At 40.6% G+C, this 18,163-nt stretch overlaps 1 protein-coding gene across 9 annotated transcripts in view; it reads left to right on the top strand.

Annotated features, from left to right (window-relative positions):
* The window catches only part of USP54 (ubiquitin specific peptidase 54), a 147,834-nt gene that overhangs the window by 96,418 nt on the left and 33,253 nt on the right, over positions 1-18,163 (top strand). For 7 of the 9 annotated variants that reach the window (XR_003796981.1, XM_029244928.1, XM_029244929.1 and 4 more), the window contains exons 4-14: positions 6,163-6,297; positions 7,858-7,971; positions 8,111-8,193; positions 8,618-8,723; positions 8,836-8,982; positions 10,622-10,771; positions 12,703-12,871; positions 14,268-14,438; positions 16,872-17,003; positions 17,173-17,553; positions 17,809-18,040. Coding sequence is in view for 8 of the 9 variants with exons in the window: in XM_029244928.1 (XP_029100761.1) it covers positions 6,163-6,297; positions 7,858-7,971; positions 8,111-8,193; positions 8,618-8,723; positions 8,836-8,982; positions 10,622-10,771; positions 12,703-12,871; positions 14,268-14,438; positions 16,872-17,003; positions 17,173-17,553; positions 17,809-18,040 (1,820 nt within the window). In the remaining variant the exon portion in view is untranslated. The remainder of the gene's footprint in view (positions 1-6,162; positions 6,298-7,857; positions 7,972-8,110; positions 8,194-8,617; positions 8,724-8,835; positions 8,983-10,621; positions 10,772-12,702; positions 12,872-14,267; positions 14,439-16,871; positions 17,004-17,172; positions 17,554-17,808; positions 18,041-18,163) is intronic. The other 2 variants (XM_029244933.1, XM_029244932.1) reach the window with 1 other exon arrangement.

Below are 18,163 nucleotides of genomic sequence, written 5' to 3'. Positions count from 1 at the left end.
GTCACTAAAGTTGTTATATTTAACAACTTTAATTTGAAGAACACATATTTGGTCAGCTCATAGACTACAAACCTTGGGAGTTGCAGCTCACATTTGTCAGGAGAGATGTAATCACTGATTCTGTTATATCACAAAAAAATCACTGAACACTAGAGAAAGGGTTTGTTATCTGGTTATGTTTTAAACAAAAAGGGTTCTTATTTTTTAGAGGCATATCCTGACATATTTACAGATGAATAATGTCTGGCATTTGTTTCAAAATGATCTGGGAGGAGGGGTAAGTGGGTGGGTGGTATATATGAAATGAGATTGGCCACAGGTTAGTAATGGTTGAGGTTGGATGATAGGTACATGGGAATTTATTGTGCTATTTTGTCTACCCTTGTATGTGTGAACTTATTTTTTTTTGCGGTACGTGGGCCACTCACTGCTGTGGCCTCTCCCGTTGCGGAGCACAGGCTCCGGATGCGCAGGCTCAGCGGCCATGGCTCACGGGCCCAGCCGCTCTGCGGCATGTGGGATCCTCCTGGACCGGGGCACAAACCCGCGTCCCCTGCATCGGCAGGCGGACTCTCAACCACTGCGCCACCAGGGAAGCCCTGTTTGAACATTTTTGCAATAAAATGTTAAAAATCCAGTGTTACTGGTTTGGATGCCAAAATGGTAAACATTTCAATATTCTTTCCCCTCTTGAAAGAAAACGTTCAACATTCTTTTGAACATACAAATCTAGGGTGAAATTTCTATTTTCCAGCAGTCAGTGACTCTCAAGGAGTAGCTCCTTTATTTTCCTTTCAAAGGGTTGTGTTTACAAACAGACTCGATTGGCCACATCTAGGTTTATGATTTATTTAGGTCTATGATTTACAGGAGGTGTGGAAAAAAAGGGATAGTTATGAAAGCCAAAATGTTAGATTTGGAAGCTTAGATCAAGAAGAGAAACTCTAAGAATTGAGTTAGTAGTAGTGTATAACATGTGTCACACCTTTGTAGAAGGTGTTGCTGGACACCTCAGGGATGAGTTGAACTGCTGACTGGGGCACTTTTCAAAGACCTTGGGCCCATAAAGCATCAAATTTAGTGACAGCTCTTTTTCTTTTTCTTTTCTTTTTTTTTTTTTTAATATTTATTTATTTATTTTTGGCTGCGTTGGGTCTTAGTTGCTGCGCATGGACTTTCTCTGGTTGTGGTGAGCGGGGGCTACTCTTCATTGTGGTGTGCAGGCTTCTCATTGCAGTGGCTTCTCTTGTCGCGGAGCACGGGCTCTAGGCGCACGGAATTCAGTAGTTGTGGCACCCGGGCTCAGTTGCTCCGCGGCATGTGGGATCTTCCCGGACCAGCGCTCGAACTCGTGTCCCCTGCATTGGCAGGCAGATTCTTAACCACTGCGCCACCAGGGAAGTCCAGCCCTTTTTCTTGACCTGTATCTTCTCTACTCATGACTTCTTTTTGATGCAAAGCTAGGAAATTCTGAGAGAGAAATAGACAGCCGTTCCCTCCTTAAAGACAAAGTCTGTGTTTTAGGGGGAAAAAAAGGAAAAACTTAAGCAACAGCTGCATTTGTAGATGACAAAGCACAAAGACTTTCTGTCTTTATGGCACTTTTATCTTATTTACGTGGTTTTTACTAATCCAAATAATTATATGCTCCTGTGGGTAGAATTGTTTGCTACTTGATCCAAGAGAGATGGATGGGAAAGCACCTGCTTTTAGTCATTAGTCTTGTTGCTTTTGCACTGCATCCAAGAAAATAGTTAACAAACAAAAAGTAATTTGCCTTTTCCTGAGAGTGAAAAGGAAGACCTCTTTGGTTTCACTCTGTGAAGAATGGCAGAGAGAAACCTCAAAGGTGGGTTTTTTCTTTATTGAAGTGAAACCATCAGGGACCCCACAGGGGAAAATGATTCCTGGGTTTTGGTTCTTCCTGCCCTTTCTCCCTCTCTGCCATAGAACTCAGCAATTGGAAGAATACCAGTTTTTGTTCCTTATTGGTGCTACCACCTGTTCTTATTGCTGAACTAAATGTTCTTGGCTTTCTTTGGTGTGAACAGGATCTCCCTCTGGGAAAGGTGGGAGGAGGGTGAAAAAGGGAACAGGAGGAGGCCCATTCCTGCCTTGTGCTCATGTGAGAGGGACACACAGGGGTTAGTGTGCTGCCCTAACAGAGGGGCTTTGTGCTACAGCTTCTTCCAGAGCTGCAGCTCACAGATGCATGCTGGGCAGGCTCAGGCTGCGTCATCCCTGATACACTTGCTTCTTCCTAACAATGGCAGAGCAATACCGGTAACAATAATTAAAATATTGAATAAGAAAATAAAGAAGATGCAGGCAGAGGCTATTCTGAATACATTCAGATACTCAGTGTGTGTGGAGAAAGCTGTTCGTAATTAAGAGGTTAAAAAAAGAGTAGCATGGAGATGATGCCACTGAACACAAGAGCCAGATCTGTTGTTGCATATCCACTATGGGCGCAGTCAGAGCTCTGACTTTAAGTCTTTCTTTTTCTGTGCTAAAACCCTTGTTATCTAGGTCATGGGAAATCTGCCTCTCTTGAATACAAGCAGCAGAATAGAGAAGAATTTCTTCCTTTGTACCTAGACCTTAGAGACTGGGTAGGTAGCTCAAGGTAGAAGCCTTTCTGACTCTCAAGGTCCTTCTTCATACATCAGTAGCAGGCGGTAACCTAAAATGAATCCCAAATAGAATGATTATAATAACAGTTAACACTTAGATAGCACTTTGATATGGTCAGACTTTAGTCTAAGATATAAGTAGAAAGATAGATAACTTATTTAATCCTCAAATAATCCTAGGAGGTAAATACTATTATTAATTCTCTTTTAGAAGAGGAAACTGAAGCATAGAGAAGTTAGGTAACTTGTCCAAGGTCATATAGATGGTAAGTAACAGGGCTGGGATTTTGAACCCAAATACTATGGTTCCAGGGTCCATACTCTTAACTATTACTCTATGCCATCTCTCAGTGGATCTCTGTCCTTTCTCAAACAGGGTCATCTGAACCACAGAACACAGAAAGTATTTTGAGTGACTATTTTCTTAATTCTCTCTAGGATGGTAACATAACTAGTACTATGCATAGGAGAGAAGTTAATTCATTAGGAACTGTTGCTTTAGAGTATTAATTCTTGAGGAAACCCAGTTTAGAGAGACTAAAGGGGCTGCAGTTTGCATTTGTTGTGTTTTTACAGAACTATCCTGAAACTAATTTTCCATTGGTTTGTCTTGGAACCCGGTTTGAGACTCTAAACAAAGGACCAAACCTCATCCATCCCTTGCTCTAGAGGTAGAGCCTTTGTCAGCATTAATGTCTTACCATTAACAGTTGAGAAGAGTGGCAGGTTAGGATATGATAGTGGTCACTAAGTTTTGCAAAGTTGAGGTGACTTCCCTTCAGCATGTCATTAAGTGTTCAGATCACCATATGTAGAAGCAGCCACTACTTCTTTTCCTACCTTCCTTTTCCTTTTTTCTTCACATTTCCCCAAGTTTCAAAATCCCATTGGTCACTTGGCAGATATCCAGTTGCCCTCTAGGAGTGTTTAACTGTGGACCCAGACCTTTACTTTTGGTCTAGTTTAAGGAGTCACTGATAGACATTCTTCCACTTCCAGCAACAAATTGTGGAAGGTCTTGCTCTGTCTTTACCTGATCTTATAATAGACTTGTTAAAACTTTCTAGGTCACTCCAAAATAAAGTAATTATAATAGATTTCCCCCCAGCCCCATGCTTATTAAGTAATACTAAATATGTTTTTCTGGTGCTGCCTCCTCCACATCATATGGAATTGTTTGTAGGGAAATAGTAGCAGAGTTCACAGTAAATTGTTCTCAAGTTGCTATAGGGATAGATGTTCAGTGTGTATGAGGTGGAATGATGCTAGTAAGAGAACAGAGGTCTCTTGAAATTAGCAGAACAAGGTTTAGTCCCATTTTGCTTGAACCAGTTGTGTTACCTTAAGAAAAATTTTCACCTTTTCTAGGTGATTCTTTATCTGCTTATAAAAGAGAAGGGAGGGCTTCCCTGGTGGCGCAGTGGTTGAGAGTCCACCTGCCAATGCAGGGGACACGGGTTCGTGCCCCGGTCCGGGAAGATCCCACATGCCGCAGAGCGGCTGGGCCCGTGAGCCATGGCCGCTGAGCCTGCGCATCCGGAGCCTGTGCTCTGCAACGGGAGAGGCCACAACAGTGAGAGGCCTGCGTACCATAAAAAAAAAAAAAAGAGAGAGAAGGGAGTTAATATTTTCCCTTAATAAGATCTAACCATATAAAATCATTCATTCAAAACTAGTTGTTGATGGCCTACATGCCATTACTATTATAGATGCTGGGAGTGTAGCAAGGAATTAAAGGGCAAAAATTTCTGTCTTCATATTCTAGAGAGTACAGTTAGACAATAAATAAGTAATATACATGGTATGACTGCTGGTAAAGGTGCCAAAGGGAAAAATAAAACAAGTAAGGGTGGGAAGTTTAGAAAGAGTGGGTGGAGCTTGCAATTTTAAATAAAATGATCCAGAAATACTATATTGAGAAGGTAATATTTGGGTAAAAATCTGAAGGGAATGAGTGACTGAGCTATTGCAAGTAAAATGTCAAGTAAAATGAGGACCAATAATTAGCTATTCTAGGTTGGTGGGACCTCCTATTCTTAGCTCACATAGGTAGGTTTATAAAAGTGATCTCATTTCTGGTCTCATTAGTAAGTCTGAAAGTAACCCTGGAATTTTTTTATATGAATAAATTACTAATGAGGATTTCAAGCCGGTGACATTCTTTGGCATGTTGACATGTAACTCATTGTTGGGTGAGTTGTTTATCTGGGTGGTTTAGTGTGGATCTGGGCTATGTGATGTCAAGGAGCACATTCTAAAATCTCTGTGCAAAAGGTCTAATACCACTTGAGAAGGACACCTCAAAGCAGGTGCCACTTGTTGCCACTCTTTGTTTCCATTCTCTGGATATCATATTCATCATTGTTTCAGATATAGGTAAAGATGGAGAAGGTAGATACATTTAGTTACACCAAAATAAAAAACTGCTGCACTTGAAAGATACCAGAAGACTAGAAGAAGGTATTTTCTGCAAGTAATACTCATAGAAGACCCAGAAAAACTAAATGTAGTTAGAAAGACTAAAATTAACCAGTCTGACTGTATTAATTGCTGACAAGGATATGGGGAAATTTATTTATATTCATGCACTGGTAGAAGTTTAAGCTGGCATAGGCTCTTTAAAATAGCAAAAAATTGGAGACTGTTAAAATATCTGTCAATAAAGAAATGGATAAATAGATGTGATATAGTAACATGATATAATACTATACAAATGGATAAGTAGATGTGATGTAGTAACATGATATAATGCTATACAGCAGGGGAAAAGGATGAAATATATGGATAACCTCAAAAAGAATGCTGAATTTTTTAAAAAAGTAAAATTCGGTGTGACACTTTTTACATGAAAGACACATACACACAAGCATACTATGTATTATTGAGGGTTATATACATACACACACACATATATACACACATACAAATATATGTAAAAGTATTATAAACAGAAGATTGTGCAACAAACTCATAGTGAGTGGCTGGTCTTAAAGGGGACTTTAGCTTTATCTGTAGATTGGAAGTAAACATGATAGAATGTTTATTTCTTAGTGTTAGACACGTAGGTATTTGTTATATTATTCTTTTTACTTTTGGGTAATTTTATAGTAGCTAAACAATTTAAAAGAAGGGGCCAAGTTTCATACGATGAGCCCCCAGAGAATAATTTACCAATTCAGTGACATATAATTTATCTTTATTTATTGTAGACCATCTACCTCTTTCTATATCAGAGGAAATCAGAGGTAACTGCATTGCATTAACTCATGACAACGGTCTCTCCTAATGAGTCCTTGATGGTATCACACTCAGATGGAAGAGCAAGGATCCTTATTAGCACATATCATGCCCTTTATTATGAGTCTCGTTTTTTTTACTTTTTTATAACTAACTGCAAGCATATCAACACATTCAAAGTACATTTGGCTCCATAGCTGTAAGCATGGAGATCCTAGCATGACAGACTGGGATGCCTCGAAGCTCAGTAACAGCATTGTGCTTTTCCCCTTGTCTAACCTCTTCCCTACAGGGAATCTTTAACCAGTTTCAGTGCAGTACTGAAAAAGTGCTTCCATCTGACACTCTCCGCAGTGCTCTGGCAAAGACTTTTCAGGATGAACAGCGTTTCCAGCTGGGAATTATGGATGATGCTGCGGAGTGCTTTGTAAGTGCTGGCCTCTGGCCCTCTTTGATATGGGGTGAGACTGTGGATGGTCTCCATCAGGGACTGGCTACTTTACTGTGCTCCTGGTCTCTACAGTTATAACTAGGAATTTCCCTAGTTTCTATAAGTTGTTTCTGCTAATAAAGTATGAATTGCCTAGTGGGTTTATTCTTTTTCCTTCAGGCTTAGGGTAGTTTTGTGCTTGCCATCGCACAGAACAGTAGCTCTCACCTTCAGAGGAGACAAGGCCCATTAAAATACAAATTTCTGGGCTCAACTCCCTTGAGTTTCTGTTTCAGTGTGTCTGGAATGGGTCCCAAGAATATCTCTTAACAGGTTCCTAGGTGATGCTAACACTGATGCTGCTGGTCTGGGGACCACAGTTTGAGAGCTCCTGCATCGTAAAGATAATTAAACAGAGAATAGCTGAGTCCTTAGCACAAGTGTGATGTGCTAGGTAGATGGCTACTTTGCTCCCAGTGACTTTTAGTAGAGGACCCTAACTCTTCTCAACTCTGGGTTCTATTCATCAACCTTCAAAAAACTCTATGCAACCATTAAACAATCTGAGTGATATACATCCTATTATAGGGTAAAATATAGGCCAAAATCAGGGGTGCCCCTGAGAAACTGGATCACTGATTTATTGCTGGTAGGAATGAACAATGGTATAGCCACTCTGGAAAACACTTTGGCAGTTTCTTAAAAAACTAAACTTGCAAACTACCATATGATTCAGCAGTTAGATTCCTGTACGTGAGTCCCAGAGAGATGAAAACATATGTTCATACAAAAACCTGTACATGAATGTTCAGAGAAGCTTTATTTGTGATAGCCCCAAAGTAAAAAAGCCCAGATGCTTTTAATGGGTAGATGGTGAAACAAACTGGGGTACTTCTATATCAGGGAATACTATGCAGCAATAAAAAGGAATGAACTGTTGATTTATGTAACAAGTTGAATGATCTAAAGGGAGTAATGATGAGTGAAAAACGCAGCATCAATAAGTTATGTACTATATGATCTCATTTATTTAACATTCTTGAAATAATAAAATTATAGAGATGGGACAACATGTTAGTGGTTGCTAAGGGTTAGGGTTGGAATTGAGTGGGTAAAGTGTTAAAGGAATAGCAGAAGGGAGCTTTGTGGTGATGAAAGGGTTTTATATCTTAATTGTGGGAGTGTTTACATGACTATACATGTGATAAAATTGCATGGAGCTACACATACACACAAATGAATGTATGTAAAACTGGTGAAATCTGAATAAACTCTGTGGATTTTATTGATGTCCATTTGCTGGTTTGGATATTGTATTATAGTTAAGTAACATGTCACCTGTGGAGGAAACTGGGTGAAGGGTACATGGACCTCCTGTATAATTTTTTTGAAACTTTCTGTGAATTTATAATTATTTCAAATTAAAAATTAAAAAAAAAAATCAGAGGTATTCCTCCCTTCAAGGAGGATTGCTGTTTCTCTGAGTAAACTGCCAACAAATTTGTTTTTTGTTTGTTAAATATTGTCTACGTACTGCTTTTTGTCCTTCCCTATTAGGAAAACCTCCTGATGAGGATTCACTTCCACATTGCTGATGAAACCAAAGAGGACATATGCACTGCCCAACACTGCATCTCCCACCAGAAATTTGCAATGACGTTGTTTGAGCAGGTGAACCTTATTTCTATTCCCATCACTTCTTAGACCTTTTCTTCAAGAACACTTTATCCTAGGATGTAGGATGTCAAATGGGTGCCAAAACAGTTAATGACTGTGGCTGCTGGTTTTGCTTTTTTCTCCCTGGGCTTAGTGTGTATGTACTAGCTGTGGCGCCACTTCTGATCCGCTGCCTTTCATCCAGATGGTGCATTATATCTCCACTACTTCCCTTTGGTGAGTCTTATAGGGTTCTCTGTTTGTATACTTAGGCAATCCTTCAGTTGACTGGGTTTTAACTGAAGGTACCCAAATAGCTTGTATCCTTATTGCTGAGTATTTGCTGTATTGTAGGAACTCAGAACAGTAATTTAAAAATAACCTTTGTTTTCCTTCTTTCCTCTCCCATCTGTCCCCTTTTCTTAGTCTCAAGTTCTGGCCAGCAGAGTGGGAGGAGGAATGGGGATTCTATGAGCTTTGGATTTAGGGACAGGCAAGCACACTTACTCTGTGGGATACTGAGGCTGGTCAGGATGAGGGGCTTTGGCATAGTGGGCAGAGGAAGAAAGTCAAACATGTGAGTTAGGAATTTGCATGAATGATTTAGCTATAACCCTGTACAACTCCCAACATCATCCCCCTTCAATTCCCCATCTCGAAGCAATCAGGCTATTTGTATGCTGGAAAGACGAGAAAAACCCTCACCAAGCATGTTTGGTGAGCTGCTGCAGAATGCCAGCACCATGGGGGATCTGCGGAACTGCCCGGTGAGTTAAGTGAGGGGTGGGGTTCAGAGTGGGGAGGGAAACCCTGAGATTAGTGGAATTGAGGCAGAGTCAGTGGGCAACATTCCTCACTAGCATTATATATGTATTTCAGAGCAACTGTGGAGAGAGGATTCGGATTCGCCGTGTGTTGATGAACGCTCCACAGATTATCACAATTGGGCTGGTATGGGACTCGGACCACTCAGACTTGGCAGAGGATGTCATTCACAGCCTGGGCACCTGCCTTAAGCTGGGTGATGTGAGTGTTAGTTACCTTTATCTCTTACTTGGAGTTCTTCTAACTTACTATTGCTCAAGGGCAGTGAACTCTGAACACAAAGGTATATCCTAAATGACAAATATTAAAGAGTTTTGAAAAAATATATTGTGTGTATCTGTACACACAAAAGCAAAGGCTTTTGGGAAGATATGGGATGATCTTGGCCTTGAAAGACAGAATGGGCAGAGCTTAGCTACTGTTAAAAATCAAGTAATTCATAGAGTTATCATATGTTCTACTTATCATTAGTTAATACCAGTGTAGAATAGGGAAGTGTATCCAACCATGGGAGGTAGTAAGGTCAAAGAAGTGAGCAGTCCTGACTACTTCTGCTATGGGAGGAGAAGAAGGTAGAAGTTGATGACATGAGTCCTAGAATATTAAATTCATGGTAGGAACCAACATCTGCTGAGAAGGTAATGAAGTGGCTTGGAAGAGAATTCTAGTGGAAACAGACTTCAGACATGGGCTGTTTACCTTATCAGCGGCATACGCTAGTATAGGTACAGCCAGGGTTTTCCTTCAGTTCAAGAGAAGAGCCAGAAAGTCTGTGGTTTCCTTTCTACTGGTTTCCCTCTGGGATGGTCCTGTGACTAAGGAGATCCCTTGTTGTTTTTTAATGTCATTAAGCCACGGTTGAGAATAAGTGAACCATCTGGGATCTTACTTTAGGTCTCCTTGCCAAGGAGTCTCTGACATAGTAGGCTATGCACAATAAAAGATCATTTTTCTGAATTTCTATAGCCTACATATTCTGTTCTATTCTAGCTTTATTTTTATGATTGATTTTTCAATCAAACAGATTCCTCAAGGCAAGAGTCCTTGCCTTTAAATATTTTGTATGTCTCTTAACACCTAGGACAGTGCTAGATATCTAGGAATTGAAATGTTGGTAACCAGTATGGTGGGATTGCTCCCCCTAAGGGCTTTCTTACCTTCTACTTAGTGTCTCAACAGGAAATTTATATTTGTGGCACCAGCTGATAAATAACCTTTGAAACTTGAGAATGTTTTGTTTTTATGTTTTTTTAACATTCCTGGCTCATATTAGAATAGGCCCCAGCAAGAAAATATTATTAAAAGGTATGAAGAGGACTTCCCTGGTGGCGCAGTGGTTAAGAATCCTCCTGCCAATGCAGGGGACACGGGTTCGATCCCTGGTCCAGGAAGATCCCACATGCTGTGGAGCAACTAAGCCCGTGCGCCACAACTACTGAGCCTGCGCTCTGGAGCCCGCATGCCACAACTACTGAAGCTCACGCCCCTAGAGCTCGTGCTCCACAACAAGAGAAGCCACCGCAATGAGAAGCCCACACACTGCAACGAAGAGTAGCCCCCGCTTGCCGCAATTTGAATGAATGAGTGAATGAATGAATGAATAAATAAATAAATAAAATAAAAGTTATGAAGAAACATCACCACATTACCAGTTTGGCCACTATCTCTCTGACATTTCGCTAAAATTTTGCCTTTTTAGGTTCATTTCTGATGATTAATATGGATTAGCAAAAGGAGAAGCAAGTCAGTACCTTAATCAAGAAATGATGGAGTCTGCTGAGAGATGATGTGAGAGGGCTGAGTATGTGACTGTTCTTTTCTTTCTCCTCTTTCCCCACAGCTGTTTTTCAGAGTGACAGATGACCGGGCCAAGCAGTCTGAACTGTACTTAGTAGGAATGATCTGTTACTACGGCAAACATTATTCTACATTCTTTTTCCAAACAAAGATCCGCAAATGGATGTACTTTGATGATGCTCACGTCAAGGAGGTAGGAATATTCAAGTCCTTCTTGACGTTTTTGGTGAATGGAACAAAAAACTGTGGACAGTTACTTGTCTTCAGTGTTTCATTTTCATAATTTTAATGTCTGTCTGCCTACCTATTGAATTTATGAGAGTGTCAGTCTTGTCTTCCCCAACAGACCAAGTTCCTTGAGGACAGGATCAATTTATCTTCTATTATTTTCTCGGAATCACCTCACCAGCATTCAGAACCATTCTGAATTTATAGTTGAAAGGGCTTTTCAAAAAACGTGTTAATTCGTTGATTTGAGCGAGAACAATCTAATGCCTCAAATTAGGTTATAAGCTTAGCACAGAGTTCAGAATTCCAAATCTTGTAATTAATAGTGGGTCATACTTTGTCCCAGGGCTGCTATAAATTATTCTGATTGTTATCTCCCTGAAGTACTCTATCACGGATTAACGTATTTTGGGGATAGTGTAGAGAAAATAAGGCTATAATGATATTTAAAGCTGGAAATTTGGTACTATCTAAACCACAGAGTGTGTGGCTGAAGTAGTTTAGGTGATCTGTGTGAGTTAGGAAGCCTCTTGTGATAAGATTAGCAGCTAGGAGACTGCTGACTATAATCTACACCAACCCATGGGCCTTATGTAGTGTCCTCTACAAATAGTAAAGCCTTTGTTAATTCCCTGATTCTCTTCTTCATCTCTTTTTTACTGTTGTAATCTTGGGCAACTTATGTAAATTCTTTGAGCTTTAGGTTTTTTATTTGAAAAATAATACCTGCCTTATAAAATATTAAATCAGATTTGTATGTAAAAAGCATATAAATGTTTCAGTTAAAATGATAACTCAGTTATAAATTTACTGAACGTCTATTATGAAATAAACACTGTGCCAGTGGTCTGACTCCAAGAACACACCATATAAGAATGTGACTGGATCAAACTTAAAAGAGAGTGAGTTTGGGGATTTGATTGGATTGTTGTTTCCATGGCTCTTCTGCCACTTTTTTCCACTGCCATGGCAGCGCTGAATCCAGCACAAAGCGAAGGCTGAGAGGTTCAGCTGTATATTCTAAGCATTTTGACATTTTATGTCCTGCCTTGTGTGAACTCTGAGACGGAATGTCACTTATTTTCAGGCAGTCTGTGAGAGGGTTTCTGTCTGCTCTTTAGCTTCATGAAGGTGATTTTAATATTTAGGAGAAAATTATAGCAATGCAAATTTCAAACAAGGGCTTTTATTTGATGTCTGTGAAAAGAAATTGATCACCAAGTCAACTGAAGTCCCCTCACATAGCATATTCAGCTTTGAGAACTTTTATTCATAATTGAATTGATGTTTCACAGGAGTAAAAGTAATTTTATTCATCATTCCTATCTCTTATAGGGTTTTAGTGCTTTCTAAAAGGATTTCATTAAAAAAGACTTAACAAAAAATTCATTGGGGGCTTCCCTGGTGGCGCAGTGGTTGAGAGTCCGCCTGCCGATGCAGGCGACACAGGTTCGTGCCCCGGTCCAGGAAGGTCCCACATGCCGCGGAGTGGCTAGGCCTGTGAGCCATGGCTGCTGAGCTTGCACGTCCTGAGCCTGTGCTCCACAACGGGAGAGGCCACAACAGTGAGAGGCCTGCGTACTGCAAAAAAAAAAAAAAAAAAAAAATTAATTGGGACTACCCTGATGGTCCAGTGTTTAAGGCTCCACACTTCCACTGCAGGGGACGTGGGTTTGATCCCTGGTTGGGGAACTAAGATCCTACATGCCACATGGCGCAGCCAAAAATTAAAAAATTCATTAAGTTTAGGTCCAAGATCTCTATTGTTGTTTCTTTACCCAGTTCTTGTCTTTTCATCTCTTTTATTTTCTTTAGAAAAATAGAGTAGAAAGATATGTGTTGAATTATGGATATGAAGTATAATTTTCATGCTTTTTCTGGTTGTTTCTGGTTCAGATTGGGCCCAAATGGAAGGATGTGGTGACCAAATGCATCAAGGGACATTATCAGCCTTTGCTGCTGCTTTATGCAGACCCCCAGGGTACCCCAGTGTCCACCCAGGACCTGCCCCCCCAAGTTGAGTTCCAGTCGTACAGCGGGACATGCTACGATAGTGAAGATTCGGGTGAGCAGCCTAGCTCTTTACTTCTCCCTCCCCACTCCAATGTGATGACTGGACAGTAGGGTCTCACAGTCATGAGCCTAGCACTTAACCTAGCTTGGAGAAAGAGGATTCATCAGAAATAAGAAAGAAGTGCCAACTCATGCTGAAGCCCAAGTTGTGTCAGGCTTTGTTTCCTTCAGTGTTTAGGAATGTATTGTCTAGATCACCTGGCCCCATTTCAAAAATGAGAATGAAATTATGTTCATTTCTCAAAATGAGAAGGAAATTATGTTCAATTATGTTCATTTAGAAGGAACTTATGAGGTATTAAGTATGTGAGGGAAACCTCACTATTTAACCTTCTAATATTGCTAAGATGACTCATTCTTACTAGCAATTTAACAGTGACTTGAGTTGTTAAGACCCAGAAAATGATATGAGTTACTACAAAGCTCGTCATTTTGTTTGGGATGAGAGATTTTTGTTTTAAAATGCCAAGTCTGGTAGCAATATTCCTTAGCTTATGAATCAGCTGTTCACTTCTAATTCAGTTATTTGGAACTTAAATCATGTTTTCCTGTAGAAACAGTTGCAGCTTTATTACTAAAGTTTCATGCTATCCCTCAGAAACTCATCCTGTAATAGAAATACAACCCTAATGGTTTTGGCTTGATTCCTAAGAGGAGGAAAAAGTAATGTTCTTTTCCTCTTCTGGATCTAAGGCTGGCTGGCCCTGAGTATAATGAAAGAGAAGATACTTGTCCTTGGAATCTTTTCCCCTCCCTTTTGTACCTCCCTCCTGTTTGGTATGTTCTTCCCACCCTGTGCCCCACCCAGACCTGCTCTGCTGCTTCTCCCTTCAGTCAAACACCCATTTACACTGTTGTGCTTATCTCAGCTAGGTGTTCAGAGGAAAGTAGTCTAATTGAACTAATTCACACCAAAGTATAAATAACTGCCCCATAATGTCTCATAGATATTAAAAATGCTTTAAAATTTTTAAAAGTGACTTTTCTGGCAGTATAGGAGAAAAATTATGGGATAGGGAAACAAGGGATAGGGAAACAACTGGTTATGTGTGTCAGGTTGGCCTGGGACTTGCCATCTAAGTAGATCTTACTTTTCACAACTTTTTCCTTTCTTCTACTTTTCCCCCTGTAGGTTTTCTAAAAGCCCCACAGTTTTTCACAATGGCAGGCAAAGGGAGGGCTTCAGCAAGGTAGGGGCAGGAGTGGGAGGAATTGTGTGTCTGGGTTATCTGAAGTTGGGGTTTGGGGAGAACGCTCTGGTATATCCTTCTCACCCTTCCATTTAGGAAGTTCTTACCTTGTGAGCCTTTGTTGCCATCCAGCTCTTCTCCCCCTCTCTATCACTGTCCTCTCTTTCCTCACCTTTGCATGTCTCCTCCTTCCCTCAGGGAGGGAGCCCTCCATCTCAAGTGATACTCGAACAGATTCCTCAACGGAGAGCTATCCCTACAAACACTCCCACCATGAGTCTGTGGTCAGTCACTTCTCTTCTGATTCTCAGGGAACAGTCATCTATAATGTGGAGAACGATTCCACGTCTCAGAGCAGTCGGGACACAGGTAGGGACTTATACAGTGGACCCTGCTTGCCTGATTCAGTTCTGCATAGAGGGTCTCCCAAGAAAAAGAAACTGGGGCAAGTCAGAAATGTTTGTCATGCAAAGGGGGAAATGCACAGAACTTGGGTAATTGAGAAGGATGAAAGAAAGCAACTCACTTCTGAATGAATGATGATGTTCCCGTCAACAGCAGCCTATCAGTAAGGACAATTGTAATGTGATTACTTATTCTGAAATCTTTTTCTGAAAGCTTTTTTCCTGCTGTGCTCTTGATCCCTGTCATTCTCATAGTGCCCCATTAAACCTTGTGGTCTTGCACCTCATTTCCTTCTCATGCCAGGCTTTGTTTCAAAGCCCTGAAGGGTTTTGAGAGAAGGGGCATATTTATGGATGGGGAAACCTGCTCATCACCTTGCTGGGCTTCCTGAAGGACAGAGAAATAAAAGGATGGAAAGCTAGCCTGTTTGTTGTTGAGAGTTCCATGCAGAGAACATTCTTGAATTGTTCTATTAATCTACAGAAGATTGTGCCTGTGTCAGTGGAAGAAATCATTACAGGGCACAAAAGGAAGAACAGTAAGTGACTGACTGCTGAGATGAAAAGTTCATCACCTAAGGCATAGAACAGTGCCCATACTCTTAGAGACTTGGGAATTAGTGATTCCATGGCTTCAGATTGGTGGTTTACATCCTGTGCATGCCCTTTAAAAAAAAAGAGAGAGAATTTCAAACATATTCAAAAGCATACAGAATAGTATACAGCCCCTTCATGTACCCATCACCTAGTTTCAATAATTATAACTCATGGTCAGTCTAGTTTTATCTGTACCCCTGCCCACTTCCCCTACTCATGGATTATTTTGAAGCAAATCCCAGACATTATATCAGCTTTTCCATAAATATTTTAGTATATATCTCTAAAAGAATCATTTTTTAAATTAATAACTTCTTAACCAATGAGCATTCAAATATCCTATTATCTCATAAATGTCATATTTTTTAATGGTTGGTTTGTTTTTGACTCAGAATCCAAATGAGGTCTACACATTGTGATGGGTTAATAAGTCTTTTACATTTCCTTTAATCTGTAGGTTTTGCCTCTGTTTCTTCCTTTCTATTTATTGTTGAAGAACTAGGTAGTTTGTGCTGTAGTTTTCCCATGTTTTAAGTTTTGCTGATTGTGTCTGTATGGTAAACTGTAGCGTGTTTCTCTCTCCTCTATATTTTTAATAAATTGGTAGTTGGATCTAGTGGTTTGGTTGGATTCATATTGGATTTCTTTTGATGACTATTGCATAGATGACTACTGCAAAGTGTGATTTTTTTTAGATTGTATTTCTGAAACTGTGAAACAGGGAGAAACCAAGTCACAGGATAAATAAGGAGAGTCAGGTTTATTTTAAGGGTTTGTGAATGGCTGGGGGTGGAGGAGCTTGCCCATTGGTTTTTACATTTGTGAATTTAGTTGTTCCAACTGATAAGTCTTTCTTATGGGCCCAGAGATAGCAAATGATTAGATAAAAGCAATAAGAGATTGCATTGGTAATTGAAAATATGTAGCCATATCATTGCATATCATACCTGAATATGTACAAGGATTTTCATAACTAACATATGGAAGCAAATTTCTGCTAGCTCTCAGATGTTTGAGAACCCTAGGGGATTTCCTATAAGCCTATATTCCAATTTAATTCAGTTGCTTAATTCACCTTTGGCTTCCAGCAGCTTAGATGATTATATCCTTTAGAATCTGACCTTTGCTGTTGTCAGATCATACTTATACATTCACATACTGTGGGCGTGAAGTATGGCAAGTTACATAAAAGAGCCCAGATCTCCTGGGTTTCCCAGTGATTAGTATTGAGGAACTATGAAGTGTAATCTCTGGGCGAAGTCAAGTTTGGTAAAGCATGGGTTATGGCTGGGAATGAGAATTATTCAAAGTTCAGATGTCCTTTGGAATGATTCACATTTAAGGAATGTTTAGAACTGGGTCTTAAAGCCATATACAATCAGAGCTCTTGTGGGCAAAGGCTGGGGCACCCAGGATAATACCAGATGTAATAAAAATTAAACTTCACTCGGTATGTGTTGCTACCATGATATTCTTATATAATCTTTAAAACTTTTGCCTTTTAAAAACTACCAAGTAATGTGTCCTTCTGGGTCACTGGGAAGGATTATGAGTGGGATCGAGATTGGTAATTGCTCAGGAGACATTGTAAATTTGGAAGTTCCCACTAAATACTTGAGCTTTTCTGCCTTTATCTATTGAGAGATTCCTGCTACACTTAAATCACATAGTCTTGGCCTCTACAGCTTCCGATCCACTAAGTTTGTGGTAGTGCCATGAATCCCAAAGGGAGAGTAGGTTCTCTAAAGGATGGAGGTCAGTCTCAGATACCAGCTTACCCCCATTTCCTTGTTTTTTTCAGGACACCTGACTGATAGTGAATGTAATCAGAAACTCCCATCCAAGAAAGGGTCACTGATAGAGCGCAAGAGGAGCTCTGGCCGGGTCAGGAGGAAAGGCGATGAGCTTCAGGCCTCAGGGTACCACAGTGAAGGCAAGCCCCCCTGCATAGTTTCTCTTTCTTTACTCACTCTGTCACACTCACACTCCAACTGTGGCTTCTCCTGTCTGCTCAAAGGCCTTTCATTCTTTTTTGACTCTGGGGTCTGGGTGCCCGTGATGACTTTAAACATTTACAGTTGTTTCATCCTTTGTGTTTTTAGGAGAAACACTGAAAGAGAAGCAGGCTCCTAGGAATGCCTCCAAATCATCCAGCAGCACCAACAGGCTAAGGGATTTTAAAGAGACAGTCAGCAATATTATCCATAACAGACCATCCCTGGTTTCTCAGACCAACCTAGGATCTCCCTGTGGGGGAAGGGGAGGAGACCAGACTGACAAAAAACCTCCTCGGAACCTGCCTTTACACTCTCGTGACTGGGAAGTAGAGAGTACCAGCAGTGAGTCAAAATCCAGTTCTTCTAGCAAGTATCGTCCAACATGGAGACCCAAACGGGAGTCTCTCAATATTGACAGTATCTTTAGTAAGGAAAAAAGGAAGCACTGTGGCTATACGCAGCTTAGCCCCTTTTCTGAGGATTCAGGTAAGGAGATAATTAGGGAAGAATTGAGCTTTTGAATAAAGCTGATTTTTGTATTTTTAAAAAAACCTGGGTTTTCTGGTAGACTTGGCAAGGTGCATTTTTACCTTGAAGGGTAAAAATTTTACCCTCATGGGTCGCCTTTTGGGGATATGAGTTCAGTGAATGAGTAGCTAGAGGGAAGGGTTAGTTATATCTTGATTTGAGGCAGATGCTAAATCTACCTCCTTTTCCATACTTGTCCTTTCATTGAGATAGCTAAAGAATTTACACCAGACGAATTAAGCAAGCCACCTGCTTACGACATTAAGACTGGCGGACCAAGACCCCAGTACAAGATCTGGGGCCCATTACGGCCAGGCTGTCACCTTTTAGAGCAGCACCCTCGCCTAATCCAGCGAATGGAATCTGGCTATGAGAGCAGTGAGAGGAACAGCAGCAGCCCTGTCAGCCTGGATGCAGCCCTGCCTGAGAGCTCGAATGTCTGCAGGTATTGTTTGGCCTTTGAATAGCTACATTGTCCCTTGCAGAAATGTGAGCCACCAAGAGGCTTTTAAACTCAGACAAGTGAAGAGATGGACTTTATTACCATCTTGTGGGCAAGCAAAATGTG

Source organism: Monodon monoceros, unplaced genomic scaffold, assembly GCF_005190385.1.
Source record: "Monodon monoceros isolate NGI ecotype Baffin Bay Population unplaced genomic scaffold, NGI_Narwhal_1 Super_Scaffold_4, whole genome shotgun sequence".
In the NCBI taxonomy this organism is placed as follows: domain Eukaryota; kingdom Metazoa; phylum Chordata; class Mammalia; order Artiodactyla; family Monodontidae; genus Monodon; species Monodon monoceros.
This window is presented reverse-complemented; position numbering and strand designations above follow the sequence as displayed.